At 50.1% G+C, this 16318-nt stretch overlaps 1 protein-coding gene across 8 annotated transcripts in view; it reads left to right on the top strand.

Moving 5' to 3' along the window:
- Positions 1 to 16318, top strand: part of NLRP7 (NLR family pyrin domain containing 7) — a 41859-nt gene that overhangs the window by 6619 nt on the left and 18922 nt on the right. For 2 of the 8 annotated variants that reach the window (XM_055102910.2, XM_055102907.2), the window contains exons 2-4: positions 9522 to 9637; positions 9775 to 9811; positions 15598 to 15913. In XM_055102910.2, the coding sequence (XP_054958885.2) occupies positions 9630 to 9637; positions 9775 to 9811; positions 15598 to 15913 (361 nt within the window). In that variant the 5' untranslated portion in view covers positions 9522 to 9629. Of the gene's footprint in view, positions 1 to 6396; positions 9812 to 12694; positions 15914 to 16318 lie in introns of those variants that run through there. The other 6 variants (XM_055102909.2, XM_055102906.2, XM_008962246.4 and 3 more) reach the window with 4 other exon arrangements.

The following is a 16318-nucleotide window of genomic DNA, read 5'->3' as shown; positions in this document are numbered from 1 at the left end:
GGAGTTTGAGACTAGCCTGGACAACAGGGTGAAACCCAGTCTCCACTAAAAATACAAAAATTAGCCGGGTGTGGTGGTGTGCCCTGTAATCCCAGCTACTTGGGAGGCTGAGACAAGAGGATTACTTGAACCCGGGAGGCGGAGGTTGCAGTGGGCCAAGATCACGCCACTGCACTGCAGCCTGGGAGATAGAGGGAGACCCTGTCTCAAAATAAAATACATACATACATACATAAATGAAAAGGCGTAGAGACTTGGAGCTTCTGGGGGTGGTGGAGGCAAATTAAGGTATGATAAAAGGGGGAAAAGTTGCTGGGTTCACGCCTGTAATTCCAGCACTTTGGGAGGCCAAGGCAGGTGGATCACCAGAGGACAGGAGTTGGAGACAAGCCTGGCCAACATGGTGAAACCCCGTTTCTACTAAAAATGCAAAAAATTAGAAGGCGTGGTGTTGGGTGTCAGTGATCCACCTGCCTCGGCCTCCCAAAGTGCTGATATTATAGGCGTGAGCCACTGCGCCCGGCCTTTTTTTTTTTGAGGGAGAGTCTTGCTCTGTCTCCCAGGCTGGAATGCAAAGGCACAATCTCAGCTCACTGCAACCTCCGCCTCCCGGGTTCAAGTGATTCCCCTGCCTCAGCCTCCCGAGTAGCTGGTATTATAGGCACCTGCCACCGCGCCCAGCTAATTTTTGTATTTTTTTAGTAGAGATGGGATTTTGCCATGTTCACCAGGGTGGTCTCAAAGTCCTGACCTCAAGTGATCCGCCTGCCTTGGCCTCCCAAAATCCTGGAATGACAGGCATGAGCCACCATGCCCAGTCCTGTTTTTCCTACTTTCACACTCAACACAGAATACTTCACCAAAAATGTATGTTTCTCCCCACCAACAACCAGTTCTCCAGCAGAGACCAGCTGGGTGTCCTCTCCTTTGATTTAGTTCTGACACTCCCTACCTGGGGACAGCATCAGATCCCAAAGGTTCAGGGCTGAGTCCCACAAGACTGACTGACTGACTTCCTTCCTTCCTTCCTTGTCCCACAAGACTGACTTCCTTTCCCTCCCTCCCTTCCCTCCTTCTCTCCTTCCCTCCTTCCCTCCTTCCTTCCTTCCTTCCTTTCTCTCCCTCTGTTGCCCAGGCTGGAGTGCAGTTGCGAGATCACGGCTCACTGTAGCCGTGACCTCCCAGTCTCAAGTGATCCTCCTGCCTTGGCCTCCCGAGTAGCTGGGACCACAGGCATGCACCATCACAGTTGGCTATTTATTTATTTATTTATTTTTGAGACACAGTCTTGCTCTGTCATCCAGGCTGGAGTGCAGTCCTGTCATCTAGGCTGGAGTGCATTTTTGCGATACAAAAATTAGCCAGGCATGGGAGCGAACATCTATAATCCCAGCTACTTGGGAGGCTGAGGCTCGACAATCCCTTGAACCCAGGAGGTTGAGGATCACAGCTCACTGCAACCCCAGTCTTGCCGTGTCGCCCAGGCTGAAGTGCAGTGGCACCATCTTGGCTCACTGCAACCTACGACTCCGGGGTTCACGTCATTCTCCTGCCTCAGCCTCCCGAGTAGCTGGGACCACAGGCGCCCACGACCTCCTGGCTAACTTTTGTATTTTTTGTAGAGATGGGGTTTCGCCATGTTAGTCAGGCTGGTCTGACCTCAAATTATTCACCCACCTCAGCTTCCCAACATGCTGGGCTTACAGCCACTGTGCTCAGTCGAAATTTTGTATATTTGATCAAGAAGAGGTTTCGTCATGTTGTCCAGGCTGGTCTGGAACTCTTGAACTCAAGCAATCCACCTGCCTGGGCTTCCCAAAGTTCGGGGATTCCAGGCATGTGCCACCATGCCTGGCCCAAGACTGCTCTTCCTAAAGAAGAAAATGATTCCAATGATTTTATTTATTTATTTTTGAGACAGAGTTTCACTCTTGTTGCCCAGGCTGGAGTGCAATGGCGTGATCTCGGCTCACTGCAACCTCTGCCACCCGGGTTCAAGTGATTCTCCTGCCTCAGCCTCCTGAGTAGCTGGGATTACAGGCACGCACCACCACACCCAGCTAATTTTTTGGTATTTTAGTAGAGACGGGGTTTCTCCATGTTGGTCAGGCTGGTCTCAAACTTCGGACCTCAGGTGATCCGCCAGCCTTGGCCTCCCAAAGTGCTGGGATTGCAGGCGTGAGCCACCGCGCCCGGCCACCAATGATATTTTTTAAAAGCAAGTAAGGACGAGCTGGGCATGGTGGGTTCTTGAATCTCATACCAGAAAGAATTCAGGGCGAGACTATGGAGTAAAGTGAAAGCAAGCTTATTAGGAAAGTGAAGGAGTAAAAGAATAGCTACTCCATAGACAGCAGCCCATAGGGCTGCTGGTTGCCCTTATTTTTTTTGAGATGGAGTTTTGCTCTTGTCGCCCAGGCTGGAGTGCAGTGGCGTGATCTTGGCTCACTGAAACCTCTGCCTTGAATCACTTGAGTTCAAGTGATTCTCCTGCCTCAGCCTCCTGAGTAGCTGGGATTACAGGTGCCTGCCATCACGTCTGGCTAATTTTTGTATTTTTAGTAAGAGATGGGGTTTCACCATGTTGGCCAGGCTGATCTCGACCTCCTGAGCTCAGGTGATATGCCCGCCTCGGCCTCCCAAAGTGTTGGGATTACAGGCGTAAGCCACCACGTCCGGCCTTGGTTGCCCTTTTTTTTTTTTTTTTTTTTTGAGACGGAGTCTCGCTCTTTCACCAGGCCAGAGTGCAGTGGCACTATCTCGGCTCACTGCAAGCTCCGCCTCCTGGGTTCAGGCCATTCTCCTGCCTCAGCCTCCCGAGTAGCTGGGACTACAGGCGCCCGCCACCACGCCCAGCTAATTTGTTGTATTTTTTTTAGTAGAGATGGGGTTTCACCGTGTTAGCCAGGATGGTCTCAATCTCCTGACCTCATGATCCACCCGCCTCGGCCTCCCAAAGTGCTGGGATTACAGGCGTGAGCCACCGCGCCCGGCTGGTTGCCCATTTTTATGGTTATTTCTATGGATATGCTAAACAAGGGGTGGATTATTCATGCCTCCCCTTTTTAGACCGCATAGGGTAACTTCCTGACATTGCCATGGCATTTGTAAACTGTCATGGGGCTGCTGGGAGTGGAACGGTGAGGACAACCAGAGGTTACTCTCGTCACTATCTTGGTTTTGATGGAGTTTGACTGGATGCTTTATTTATTTATTTTTTATTTTTTTGAGACGGAGTCTTGCTCTGTCACCCAGGCTGGAGTGCGGTGGCGCGATCTCGGCTCACTGCAAGCTCCATCACCCGGGTTCACGCCATTCTCCTGCCTCAGCCTCCCGAGTAGCTGGGACTACAGGCGCCCGCCACCACGCCCGGCTAATTTTTTGTATTTTTAGTAGAGACGGGGTTTCACCGTGTTAGCCAGGATGGTCTCAATCTCCTGACCTTGTGATCCGCCCGCCTCGGCCCCCCAAAGTGCTGGGATTACAGGCGTGAGCCACCACGCCCGGCCTGGCTGGATTCTTTATTGCTAAGGGAGGAGACCACCCCTCATATTGTCTTATGCCCAATTTCCACCTCCAAAGAAAGAAAAAGTAAAAACTAAAAGGCAGAAATGAAATCCACAAGCAGACAGCCCCGCGCCCCAGGAATGAAATCCACAAGCAGACAGCCCGGCGCCCCAGGAATGAAATCCACAAGCAGACAGCCCCGCGCCCCAGGAATGAAATCCACAAGCAGACAGCCCCGCGCCACACCCTGGGCCTGGTAGTTAAAGATTGACCCCTGACCTAATCGGTCATCTATAGATTACAGACATTGTATAGAAAAGCACTGTGAAAATCCCTATCCTGTTTTGTTTGGATCTGATTACCGGTGCATGCAGCCCCCAGTCACGTACCCCCTGCTTGCTCAATCGATCACGACCCTCTCACGCGCACCCCCTTAGAGTTGTGAGCCCTTAAAAGGGACAGGAATTGCTCACTTGGGGATCTCGGCTCTTGAGACGGGAGTCTTGCCGATGCCCCTGGCCGAATAAACCCCTTTCTTCTTTAACTCGGTGTCTGAGGAGTTTTGTCTGTGGCTGGTCCTGCTACATTGCGACCTGTGTTATCAGCAAGGTCCTTATGACCTGTATCTTGTGCTGACTTATCTCATCCTGTGACTTAGAATGCTTTTTTTTTTCTTTTTACTGCAACCTCCGCCTCCCCGGCTCAAGCGATTCTCCTGCCTCAGCCTCGCAAGTACCTGGGATTACAGGCACGAGCCACCACGCCTGACTAATTTTTGTATTTTCAGTAGAGACGGGGTTTCACCATGTTGGCCAGGCTGGTCTCAAACTCTACTTCGGGTAATCCACCTGCCTCGGCTTCCCAAAGTGCTGGGCCACCGTGCCTGGCATTTTTGTTTTTTTGTTTTTTTTGGAGAATGCCTTAACTGTCTGGGAATGCAGCCCGGTAGGTCTTAGCCTTATTTTAGTCAGCTCCTATTCAAGATGGAGTTGCCCTGGTTACACGCCTCTGACAGTAGGTCCGTTGCCCAATGCACGCTGTGAGTCAATTTGCCGGGTCACTGTGTTGCAGAAGAGAAGGAAGTTTAATCACAGGGCTGAGGAATGAGGAGATGGGAGGAAACCTCCAATCCATCTGCCCCAGAAGTTTGGGTCTAGGGTTTTTTTTTGTTTTTTGAGATGGAGTTTTGCTTTGTCACCCAGGCTGGAGTGCAGTGGCAGGATCTTTGCTCACTGCAACCTCCGCCTCCCAGGTTCAAGTAATTCTCTTGCCTCAGCCTCCTGAGTAGCTGGGGTTACAGGCACCCGCTACCACGCCCGACTAATTTTTTGTGTTTTTAGTAGAAACGGGGTTTCACTATGTTGGCCAGGCTGGTCTTGAACTCTTGATCTCAGGTGATTCACCTGCCTTGGCCTCCCAAAGTGCTGGAGTTACAGGTGTGAGCCTCTGCACCCGGCCAGGGCTAGGGTTTTTAAGTGTTTTGGTGTGGGCCAGAGTGTGGCCATGCTGACTGCTGGCGGAGACAGGGACATGAAGACGCGGTGTTCTCATGCTGATCCCATTCCTCGCTGGGGTCTTCAAACTGGTTAGTGTCAGCTATTTGGCTGGAATTCAAGGTCTGAAACCATCCTTAAACAAAAGCCTTATAATTCTAATGTCCCAGAGTTTATCTGTAGGAACCGTGCAGATACAAATTCGTCTAATGGGGCCGGGCGCGGTGGCTCACGCCTGTAATCCCAGCACTTTGGGAGGCCGAGGCGGGCGGATCACGAGGTCAGGAGATCGAGACCATCCTGGCTAACACGGTGAAACCCCGTCTCTACTAAAAATACAAAAAAAATTAGCCAGGCATTGTTGCAGGCACCTGTAGTCCCAGCTATTCGGGAGGCTGAGGCAGGAGAATTGTGTGAACCCAGGAGGCAGAGCTTGCAGTGAGCAGAGATTGCGCCATTGCACTCCAGCCTGGGCGACAGAGCGAGACTCCGTCTCAAAAAAAAAAAAAAAAAATTCATCTAATGACCCTGCTGTCAGAAATCCTATCTACAGCAATGATGAGGAGGCAAAAGTGCAGTGTCTAGAGCCACGTGATACACAGCAGCCAGGACGTGGGCCAGAGTGCAGCCTGATTCACATTTTTTCATTTTTATTTTTTTTACTAAAAGCGGGTTTTCATTTTTTGTTTTGTTTTTGTTTTTAGTTTTTTGAGATAGAGTCTCACTCTGTCGCACCCAGGCTGGAGTGCAGTCGTGCGATCTCGGCTCACTGCAACCTCTGCCTCTGCCTCCCGGGTTCAAACAATTCTGCCTCAGCCTCTCGAGTAGCTGGGATTACAGGCATTGAGCTACCATGCCCGGCTAATTTTTGTATTTTTGTAGAGACGCAGTTTCACCATGTTGGCTGGCTGGTCTCAAACTCCTGACCTTAAGTGATCCATCTGCCTCAGCCTCCCAAAGTGCTGGGATTACAGGCCTGAGCCACTGTGCCTGGTCTACAAAGGATATTTTTGTGGGGAAAAGAAAGAGAGATCAGATTGTAACTGTGTCTGTGTAGAAAGAAGTAGACACAGGAGACTCCATTTTGTTCTGTACTAAGACAAATTCTTCCGCCTTGAGATGCTGTTAATCTATGACCTTACCCCCAACCCCGTGCTCTCTGAAACATGTGCTGTGTCCACTCAGGGTTAAATGGATTAAGGGTGGTGCAGGGTGTGCTTTGTTAAACAGATGCTTGAAGGCAGCATGCTCCTTAAGAGTCATCACCACTCCCTAATCTGAAGTACCCAGGGACACAAAAACTGCGGAAGGCCGCAGAGACCTCTGCTTAGGAAAGCCAGGTATTGTCCAGGGTTTCTCCCCATGTGATAGCCTGAAATATGGCCTCGTGGGAAGGGAAAGACCTGACCGTCCCCCAGCCCGACACCCGTAAAGGGTCTGTGCTGAGGAGGATTAGTAAAAGAGGAAGGAACACCTCTTTGCAGTTGAGACAAGAGGAAGGCATCTGTCTCCTGCTCGTCCCTGGGCAATGGAATGTATGGGTGTAAACCCCGATTGTATATTCCATCTACTGAGATAGGGAAAAACCGCCTTAGGGCTGGAGGTGGGACATGCAGGCAGCAATACTGCTCTGTAAGGCATTGAGATGTTTATGTGTATGCATATCTAAAGCACAGCACTTAGTTCTTTACCTTGTCTATGATGCAGAGACCTTTGTTTATGTGTTTACCTGCTCACCTTCTCTCCACTATTATCCTATCACCCTGCCACATCCCCCTCTCTGAGAAACACCCCAAAATGATCAATAAATACTAAGGGAACTCAGAAGCTGGCGGGATCCTCCGTGTGCTGAACGCTGGTCCCCTGGGCCCCCTTTTTTCTTTCTCTATACTTTGTCTGTGTCTCTTTCTTTTCCAAGTCTCTCCTTCCACCTAACGAGAAATGCCCACAGGTGTGGAGGGGCAACCTGCCCTTTCATATTTTAAAGGATGCAAATGAACAGCCAAGGAAGAGATGCGCAGGGGGAGGTTTAGAGGAGCCCGAAGTGCAGAAGCTTCTGTCCCTGTGGACCTGGGGTGCACCACAGTCCTGGCACACGGATGCACCCGGGTTCACCAACCAGGAAGCTCTTCTGAACTCTTTCCTGGTTTTTTTTTTTTTTTTTTTTTTTTGAGACAGTCTAACTCCGTCACCCAGGCTGGAGTGCAGTGGCGCTATCTCAGCTCACTGCAGCCTCTGCCTCCTGCGTTCAAGTGATTCTCATGCCTCAGCCTCCTGAGTAGCTGGGTCTACAGGTGCACTCCACCACGCCTGGCTAATTTTTTATTTTTTGTAGAGCCAGGGTCTTGCTATTTTGTCCAGACTGGCCTAGAATTCTTGGGCTCAAGCAATCCTCCCATCTAGGCCACCCAAAGTGTTGGGATTACAGGCATGAGCCAAATGACGCCCGGCCCAAACCCTTTTCTTTTGGGGTTTATGGAGGATTCCTTAGGTGGGCAATGCTGATCACATAGCTGGCAGTTCATAATCAATTCAACCTTCAGCCCCTCTCCCCTCCCTGGAGGCCACTTGGAGCCTGGGGCTGAAAGTTCCCAATGTCTAATCACTGATGGTTTCTTTGGCAGCCAGTCCCCCGCACTTGTGGGGTTATCTAGGGGCTTTCCAAAAGTCACCTCATTTACATAAACTCAGGTGTGGTTGCAGGGCCTGGGTATGCATAACAAGAGATACCTCTTTCATGTTTATCTCTCCATAGCTGCTCTAGGACTAAAGGCCAAATGTTTTAACAAAATATACTCTCTCTCTCTCTTTTTTTGTCAGCTAGAATATAATTTATTTTTATTGTTTTTATTTTCTTTTTTTTCAGAGAGGGAGTCTCGCCATATTGCCCAGGCTGGTCTTGAACTCCTGGACTCAGGCAGTCCTCCTGCCTCAGCCTCCCAAAGTGCTGGGATTACATTCATGAACCACTGCGCCTGGCCATCTTTTTTTTTTTTTTTTTTTAAAGATGGTGTCTCTGTCTCCCAGGCTGGAGCGCAGTGGTGCAATCTCGGCTCACTGCAACCTCCAACTCCCAGGTTCAATCAATTCTCATGCCTCAGCCTCCTGAGTAGCTGGGATTACAGGTGCACACCACCATGCCTGGCTAATTCTTTATTTTTAGTAGCCAGGGGTTTTTTGCCATGTTGCCCAGGTTGGTCTCGAACTGCTGACCTCAGATGATCCACCTGCCTCAGCCTTCCAAAGTGCAGGGATTACAGGCATGAGCCACCATGCCAGGCCTCCATAGTGCCTGTTTCTGTAGATGGCACGCTGCAACTGATATATACATCTTCATTTGTGGGACCATTTGCTTCCATTAAATTAACAGTTTAAACTACCAAAATTCTGTGCTGAATGCTTTCCACAACATACACTGTTTTATTTAAAAACAATTTTAGGCCAGGTGTGGTGGCTCATGCCTGTAATCACCTGACATCAGGAGTTTGAGACCAGCCTGACCAATATAGTGAAACCCTGCCTCTACTAAAAATACAAAAAATTAGTTGGGCATGGTGGCATGTGCCTGCAGTCCCAGCTACTTGGGAGGCTGAGGCATCAGAATTGCTTGAACCTGGAAGGCAGAGGTTGCAAGAACCGAGATTGCACCACTGCACTCCAGCCTGGGCCACAGAGCAAGATTCCATCCAAAAAAAAAAAAATTAAATATCAGTTATCTATTTATTTTTTTGAGACTGGGTCTCACTCTGTGGCCTAGGCTGGAGTGAGGTGGCCAGTCACAGCTCACTGCAGCCTCAAACTCCTGGGCTCAGGTGATCCTCCCACCTCAGCCTCCTGAATAGCTGGGATTACAGGTGCAGCCCATCATGTATGGCTAATTTTTTTGTTTTTGTTTTCGAGACAGTCTTGCTCTTGTCACCCAGGCTGGAGTGCAATGGCGTGATCGTGCCTCACTCACCCTCTACCTCCCTAGTTCAAGTGATTGTCCTGTCTCAGCCTCCCGAGTAGCTGGGATTACAGGCACCTGCCACCACACCTGGCTAATTTTTTGTATGTTTAGTAGAGACAGAGTTTCACCACGTTGGCCAGTCTGGTCTCCAACTCCTGACCTCAGGTGATCCACCCGCCTCGGCCTCCCAAATTGCTGGGACTACAGGCATGAGCTACCACGCCCAGCCTATGCATGGCTAATTATTAAATATTTTTGAAGAGATGGCATCTTGCTATGTTGCCTAGGCTGGTATCAAACTCCTGGCCCCTAGGGATCCACTGGCTTAGGCCTCTCAGCCTGCTGGGATTTATAGGCAGGAGGCACCACAGTTGGCCACAAAGTAGACTTATTGTATTTGTAACTTAGGAAGTCATGGGAGTTTTTGTCCTCTTTTTAAAAATTTTTTATTTATTTTTGTTTAATTTTTTTTCTCTACAAGAGTTTTAAAAGCTGGGAGCCAGGTGCCCTGCAAAACCCAAAATGTGTATTTCCTGTTCTGTTGCCTATCACACCTGGCCCGGGTGCTCTAGGAAGGGAATTGCACATTAATCTCACCTGGGGAGATTCAGCAAGCCGTAATTCTCCAAAGCCCACTGAAGCCCAATTACAGCCGAATCCCTGAGGACGGGGCCCAGGTGATGTCAAGGTGAGCCTGAGGTCAGTGGTTGGGAGCCACCCAATGTTAATCTCAGTGGGGCGGCTCCACCCTGGGCGGGAAAGCTGTCTCTCCACCCCACGTACCAAGGGCCAGAGACCTCCCCTTTTTATCCGTTTCCTTTGCAGGAAACACAGGCTGGAAGCAAGACCTGACCTGAGGGAGGTGAGTGCTGGTTCTTGCATCGATTTCTTTGTCTTCTCGTTTAAGGGAGAAGAAGTTATTGGTTGAGTTTCCACCATAGCCCTTCCCAAGCCTTAATGGTTGGTGCGAGGATGCTGGAAGGATCTTTGATTTTTTTTTTTCTTGAGATGGAGTCTCCCTCTGTCGCCCAGGCTGGAGTGCAGTGGCGTGATCTTGGTTCACTGCAAACTCCGCCTCCTGGGTTCACCCGCCATTCTCCTGCCTCAGCCTCCTGAGTAGCTGGGACTACAGGCACGTGCCACCACGCCCAGCTAATTTTTGTATTTTTAGTAGAGACGGGGTTTCACCATGTTGGCCAGGCTGGTCTTGAACTCCTGACTTTAGGTAATCCGTCTGCCTCGGCCTCCCAAAGTGCTGGGATTCCAGGTGTGAGCCACCACGCCTGGCCTAATGTTGTCTTAAGGACTTCTATTCAAATATAGTTTAGAGGAGTTCAGGAGATTGAGACTAGCCTGGGCAACACGGTAAAACTCTGTCACTACAAAAAAATACAAGGCCAGGCACAGTGGTTCATGCCTGTTATCCCAACACTTTGGGAGGCCGAGGCGGGTGGATCACTTGAGGCCAGGAGTTCGAGACTGGCCTGCCCAAAATGGTGAAACCCTGTCTCTACTAAAAACACAAAAATTAGCCAGGTGTGGTGGTGCATGCCTGTAATCCCAGTTACTTGGAAGGTTGAGGCAGGAGAATAGCTTAAACCTAGGAGGGGGAGGTTGCAATGAGCTGAGATCGTGCCACTGCACTCCAGCCTGGGAGACAGTGCGACTCCATCTCAAAAAACAAAGAAGGCCAGACCTTGTGCTGTGTCCAAGCTACTTGTGGGGTGAGGTGGGAGGATCACCTGAGCCAGGAGGTGGGGGCTGCAATGAGGTGTGATTGAGCCACTGCACTCCAGCCTGGATGAGATGAAGACCCTGTTTAAAAAAAAAAAAAAAAAAAAGTAGGCTGGGCGCGGTGGCTCACGCCTGTAATCCCAGCACTTTCAGATCACCTGAGGTCGGGAGTTTGAGACCAGCCTGACCAACATGGAGAAACCCCATCTCTGCTAAAAATACAAAATTAGCTGGGCGTGGTGGCACATGCCTGTAATCCCAGCTACTCGGGAGGCTGAGGCAGGAGAATCACTTGAACCCGGGAGGCAGAGGTTGCGGTGAGCTGAGATTGCGCCACTGCACTCCAGCCTGGGCAACCAGAGTGAAATGCCGCATCAAAAAAAAAAAAAAAAATGTAAATGGCCAGATGCGGTTGCTCACGCCTGTGATCCCAGCACTTTGGGAGGCCGAGGCGGGTGGATCAGCTGAGGTCAGGAGTTCGAGGCCAGCCTGGCCAACATAGAGAAACCCTGTCTTGGCCGGGTGCAGTGGCTCACGCCTGTAATCCCAGCACTATGGGAGGCCGAGGCGGGCAGATCACGAGGTCAGAAGATCGAGACCATCCTGGCTAACACGGTGAAACCCCATCTCTACTAAAAATACAAAAAAAATTAGCTGGGCATAGTGGCGGGCGCCTGTAGTCCCAGCTACTTGGGAGGCTGAGGCAGGAGAATGGCGTGAACCTGGGAGGCGGAGCTTGCAGTGAGCCCAGATCGCGCCACTGCACTCCAGCCTGGGTGACAGAGCAAGACTCCGTCTCAAAAAAAAACAAGAAACCCTGTCTCTACTAAAAATACAAAAACTAGCCAGGCGTGATGCGGTGCGCCTGTAATCCCAGCTTCTTGAGAGGCTGAGGCACTAGAATCACTTGAACCTGGGAGGTGGAGGTTGCAGTGAGTCGAGATTGTGCCACTGCACTCCAGCCTGGGCAACAGAGGGAGACTCCATCTCAAAAAAAAAAAAGAAAAAAAAATGTACTTGGGAAAAAAAATACTTGGCCAGGCCTGGTGGCTCATACCTGTAATCCCAGCACTTTGGGAGGCTGAGGCGGGCAGATCACCTGAGGTCAGGAGTTCAAGACCAGCCTGGCCAACATGGTGAAACCCCGTTTGTACTAAAAATACAAAAAAAATTAGGTGTGGTGGCGCATACCTGTAATCCCAGCTACTTGGGAGGCTGAGGCAGGAGAATCGCTTGAACCCGGGAAGAGGAGGTTGTGGTAAGCCTCGCACCATTGCACTCCAGCCTGGGCGACAGAGCAAGACTTTCTGAAAAAGAAAAAAAAAACCCTGAATTTTTCTTTTTCTTTTTTTTTTTTTTTTGAGAGGGAGTCTCACTCGCCCAGGCTGGAGTGCAGTGGCGCGATCTCAGCTCACTGCAAGCTCCGCCTCCCAGGTTCACACCATTATCCTGCCTCAGCCTCCCAAGTAGCTGGGGCTACAGGCGCCCGCCACCATGCCTGGCTAATTTTTTTTTTGTATTTTTAGTAGAGACGGGGTTTCACCGTGTTAGCCAGGATGGTCTTGAGCTCCTCACCTTGTGATCTGCCCGCCTCGGCCTCCCAAAGTGCTGGGATTACAGGCGTGAACCACCGTGCCTGGCCAAAAAACCCTGAATTTTTCTAAGTACATCAAGCGTTGTCACTGCAAAAACGAAAGGCAACTATATGAAGCAGTGGATATGTTAATTAGCTGGATTGTGGTAATCATTTCACTGTATATATAACATCGCTCCATGCTGTACACTTTGACAAGTAAACGTTGTATATATTACTTTAAAAATACTTAAAAAATAGAGACAAGGTCTCCTTGTGTCGCCCAGGCTGGTCTGGAACTCCTGGGCTCTCATGCTCTTCCTGCTCAATCCTAAAATAGGATATATGTAATTATACCTCACTGAAGGGGTGGCCTGCCCCTCCACACCTGTGGGTGTTTCTTATCGGGTGGGACGAGAGACTGAGAAAAGAAAGAGACACAGAGACAAAGTACAGAGAAAGAAAAGTGGGCTCAGGAGACCAGCGCTCAGCATACGGAGGACCCGCGCCTGTGGGTCTCTGAGTTCCTTCAGTATTTATTGATCATTATCTCTACCATCTTGGAGACGGGGATGTGGCAGGACAATAGGGTAATAGTGGGGAGAGGGTCAGCAGGAAAACGTGAACAAATGTCTCTGTGTCATAAACAAGGTTAGGAAATGTGCTGTGCCTTGATGTGCACATACATAAACATATCTGGTGCATTAAAGAGCAGTATTGCTGCCAGCATGTGTCACCTCCAGCCCTAAGGCGGTTTTCTTCTGTCTCGGTGGATGGAACATACCATCGGGTTTTACACCGAGACATTCCATTGCCCAGGGACGAGCAGGAGACAGATGCCTTCCTCTTGACTGCAAAGAGTCCTTCCTCTTATACTAATCTTCTTCAGCACAGACCCTTTACGGGTGTCGGGCTGAGGGACGGTCTGGTCTTTCCCTTCCCACGAGGCCTTATCTCAGGCTATCACATGGGGAGAAACTTTGGACAATACCTGGTTTTCCTAGGCAGAGGTCCCTGCAGCCTTCCGCAGTGTATTGTGTCCCTGGGTGCTTGAGATTAGAGAGTGGTGATGACTTTTAACAAGCATGCTGCCTTCAAGCATCTGTTTAACAAAGCACACCCTGCATAGCCCTAAACCCACATGTGACACAGCACATGTTTCTGGGAGCACAGGGTTGGGGCTAGGGTTACAGGTTAACAGCATCTCAAGGCAGAGAATTTTTCTTAGTACAGAACAAAATGGAGTCTCTTATGTCTACTTCTTTCTACATAGACACAGTAACAGTCTGATCTCTCCTCCTTTTCCCCACACCTCACAGCTGGGGAAAAAGATTTGCTGTTCCCTCCAAGGGTAAAGTTGTCCACCTCTATCACCACCCGGGCTTGGCAAGTCACTTTTTCTGTTATTTATTTTCCAGGCTGCCTCTTTTTTTTTTTTTTTTTTCCGAGACAGAGTCTCGCTCTGTCGCCCAGGCTGGAGTGCGGTGGCGCGATCTCCGCTCACTGCAAGCTCCGCCTCCCGGGTTCACGCCATTCTCCCGCCTCAGCCGCCTGAGTAGCTGGGACTACAGGCGCCCGCCACCACGCCCGGCTAATTGTTTGTATTTTTAGTAGAGACGGGGTTTCACTGTGTTAGCCAGGATGGTCTCGATCTCCTGACCTCGTGATCCGCCTGCCTCGGCCTCCCAAAGTGCTGGGATTACAGGTGTGAGCCACTGCGCCCAGCCATTAGTTACTTACTTTTGAGACAGGGCCTCACTCTGTCACCCAGGCTGGAGTGCAGTGACTGGCTCACTGCAACCTCCAAATCGTAGGCTCAAACAATCCTCCTGTGTCAGCCTCCCAAGTATCTGGGACTACGGGTATGTTCCACCAGGCCTGGCTAAGTTTTTTTTCTTTTTTTTTTTGAGATGGAGTTTCACTCTTGTTGCCCAGGCTGGAGTACAATGGTGCTATCTCAGCTCACTGCAACCTCCGCCTCCTGGGTTCAAGCGATTCTCCTGCCTCAGCCTCCCACGTACCTGGGATTACAGGTTCCTGCCACTACGCCTGGCTAGCTTTTGTATTTTTAGTAGAGATGGGGTTTCACCATGTGGGCCAGGCGGGTCTCAAACTCCTGACATCAGGCGATCCACCTGCCTCAGCCTCCCAAAGTGCTGGGATTCCAGGCCTGAGCCACCATACCCGGCCAGTACAGTTATATTTATATCTGTCCTCTTGCTATTTGTTTTCAATGTGTCATTCAGTGGTGGGCTGAAATGTTAAGTGGCTCTGAGGGTTGGCGGCGAGGAAGTCTTGGTTTGTAGTGTTTGCTGATTTGTTTTTTTGTTTGTTTGAGACAGAGTCTTGTTCTTGTTGCCGAGGCTCGAGTGCAATGGCGTGATCTCAGATCATGCAACCTCCACCTCCCAGGTTCAAGTGTGATTCTCCTGTCTCGGCCTCCTGAGTAGCTGGGATTACAGGCACCCGCCACCACGCCTGGCTAATTTCTGTATTTTTAGTAGAGATGGGGTTTCGCTGTGTTGGTCAGGCTGGTCTTGAGCTCCCGACCTCAGGTTATCTACCCACCTTGGCCTCCCAAAGTGCTGGGATTACAGGCGTGAGCCACCGCGCCCTGCCGTGTTTGCTGATTTCTGTGGCATAAACACTCCCCTTGTGATTTTGTACTATCAGTGTGAAATCACAGCCCATGGATGTTGGTATAGGTACATGTAGGAAGACCCCATTAGGCAGCACGGGCTGGCCCTAGCATACCACTGACCCTTCATTCTTTGTATTCTTTTTTTTTTTTTTTGAGACGGAGTCTCGCTCTGTCGCCCAGGCTGGAGTGCAGTGGTGAGATCTCTGCTCACTGCAAGCTCCACTTCCCGGGTTCACACCATTCTCCTGCCTCAGCCTCCCGAGTAGCTGGGACTACAGGTGCCCGCCACCACGCCTGGCTAATTTTTTGTATTTTTTTAGTAGAGGCAGGGGTTTCACTGTGTTAGCCAGGATGGTCTCGATCTCCTGATATAGTGATTCACCCGCCTCGGCCTCCCAAAGTGCTGGGATTACAGGCGTGAGCCACCGTGCCCGGCCTTTTGTTCGTTCTTTTTACCAAGTTAGCCAGGCTGGTCTCGAACTCCTGGCCTCAGGCGATCTGCCCATCGCGGCCTCCCAAAGTGCTGAGATTGCAGGCGTGAGCCACCGTGCTGGGCCAGATTTTCAGTCTCTTAATTCAGTCTATGGAATATTTTACCACTCGCTGTACAGCAGGAACAGTCTTGTTCTTGGCACACAGGAAACTGTGGTTTCATTTAATGATGGTAACTCGTGAACTGTTTTTTCTTTTCTCCCTCCAGTTCTTCAGCCTTAACCTAAGGTCTCATACTCGGAGCACTATGACATCGCCCCAGCTAGAGTGGACTCTGCAGACACTTCTGGAGCAGCTGAACGAGGATGAATTAAAGAGTTTCAAATCCCTTTTATGGGCTTTTCCCCTCGAAGACGTGCTACAGAAGACCCCATGGTCTGAGGTGGAAGAGGCTGATGGCAAGAAACTGGCAGAAATTCTGGTCAACACCTCCTCAGAAAATTGGATAAGGAATGCGACTGTGAACATCTTGGAAGAGATGAATCTCACGGAATTGTGTAAGATGGCAAAGGCTGAGATGATGGGTAAGTAGAACCTGGGGTGTCCTGGTCATTTTTTTTTTTTTTTTTTTTTGAGATGGAGTCTCGCTCTGTCGCCCAGGCTGGAGTGTAAGGCTGGAGTGCAGTGGTGAGATCTGGGCTCACTGCAACCTACGCCTCTGGGTTCAAGTTACTCTCCTATCTCAGCCTCCGGAGTAGCTGGGATTACAGGCGTGTTCCACCACACCTGGCTAATTTTTTTTTTTGTATTTTTAGTAGAGATGGGGTTTTGCCATGTTGGCCAGGCTGGTCTTGATCTCCTGACCTTGTGATCTGCCCACCTCAGCCTTCCAAAGTGCTGTGATTACAGGCATGAGCCACCATGCCTGGCTGACACTTTATGTACAATAATGTCTGATTTACGAAGTGTAAATTACTGTGTCAGGCTTA

This window comes from Pan paniscus, chromosome 20, assembly GCF_029289425.2.
Source record: "Pan paniscus chromosome 20, NHGRI_mPanPan1-v2.0_pri, whole genome shotgun sequence".
NCBI lineage: Eukaryota > Metazoa > Chordata > Mammalia > Primates > Hominidae > Pan > Pan paniscus.
This window is presented reverse-complemented; position numbering and strand designations above follow the sequence as displayed.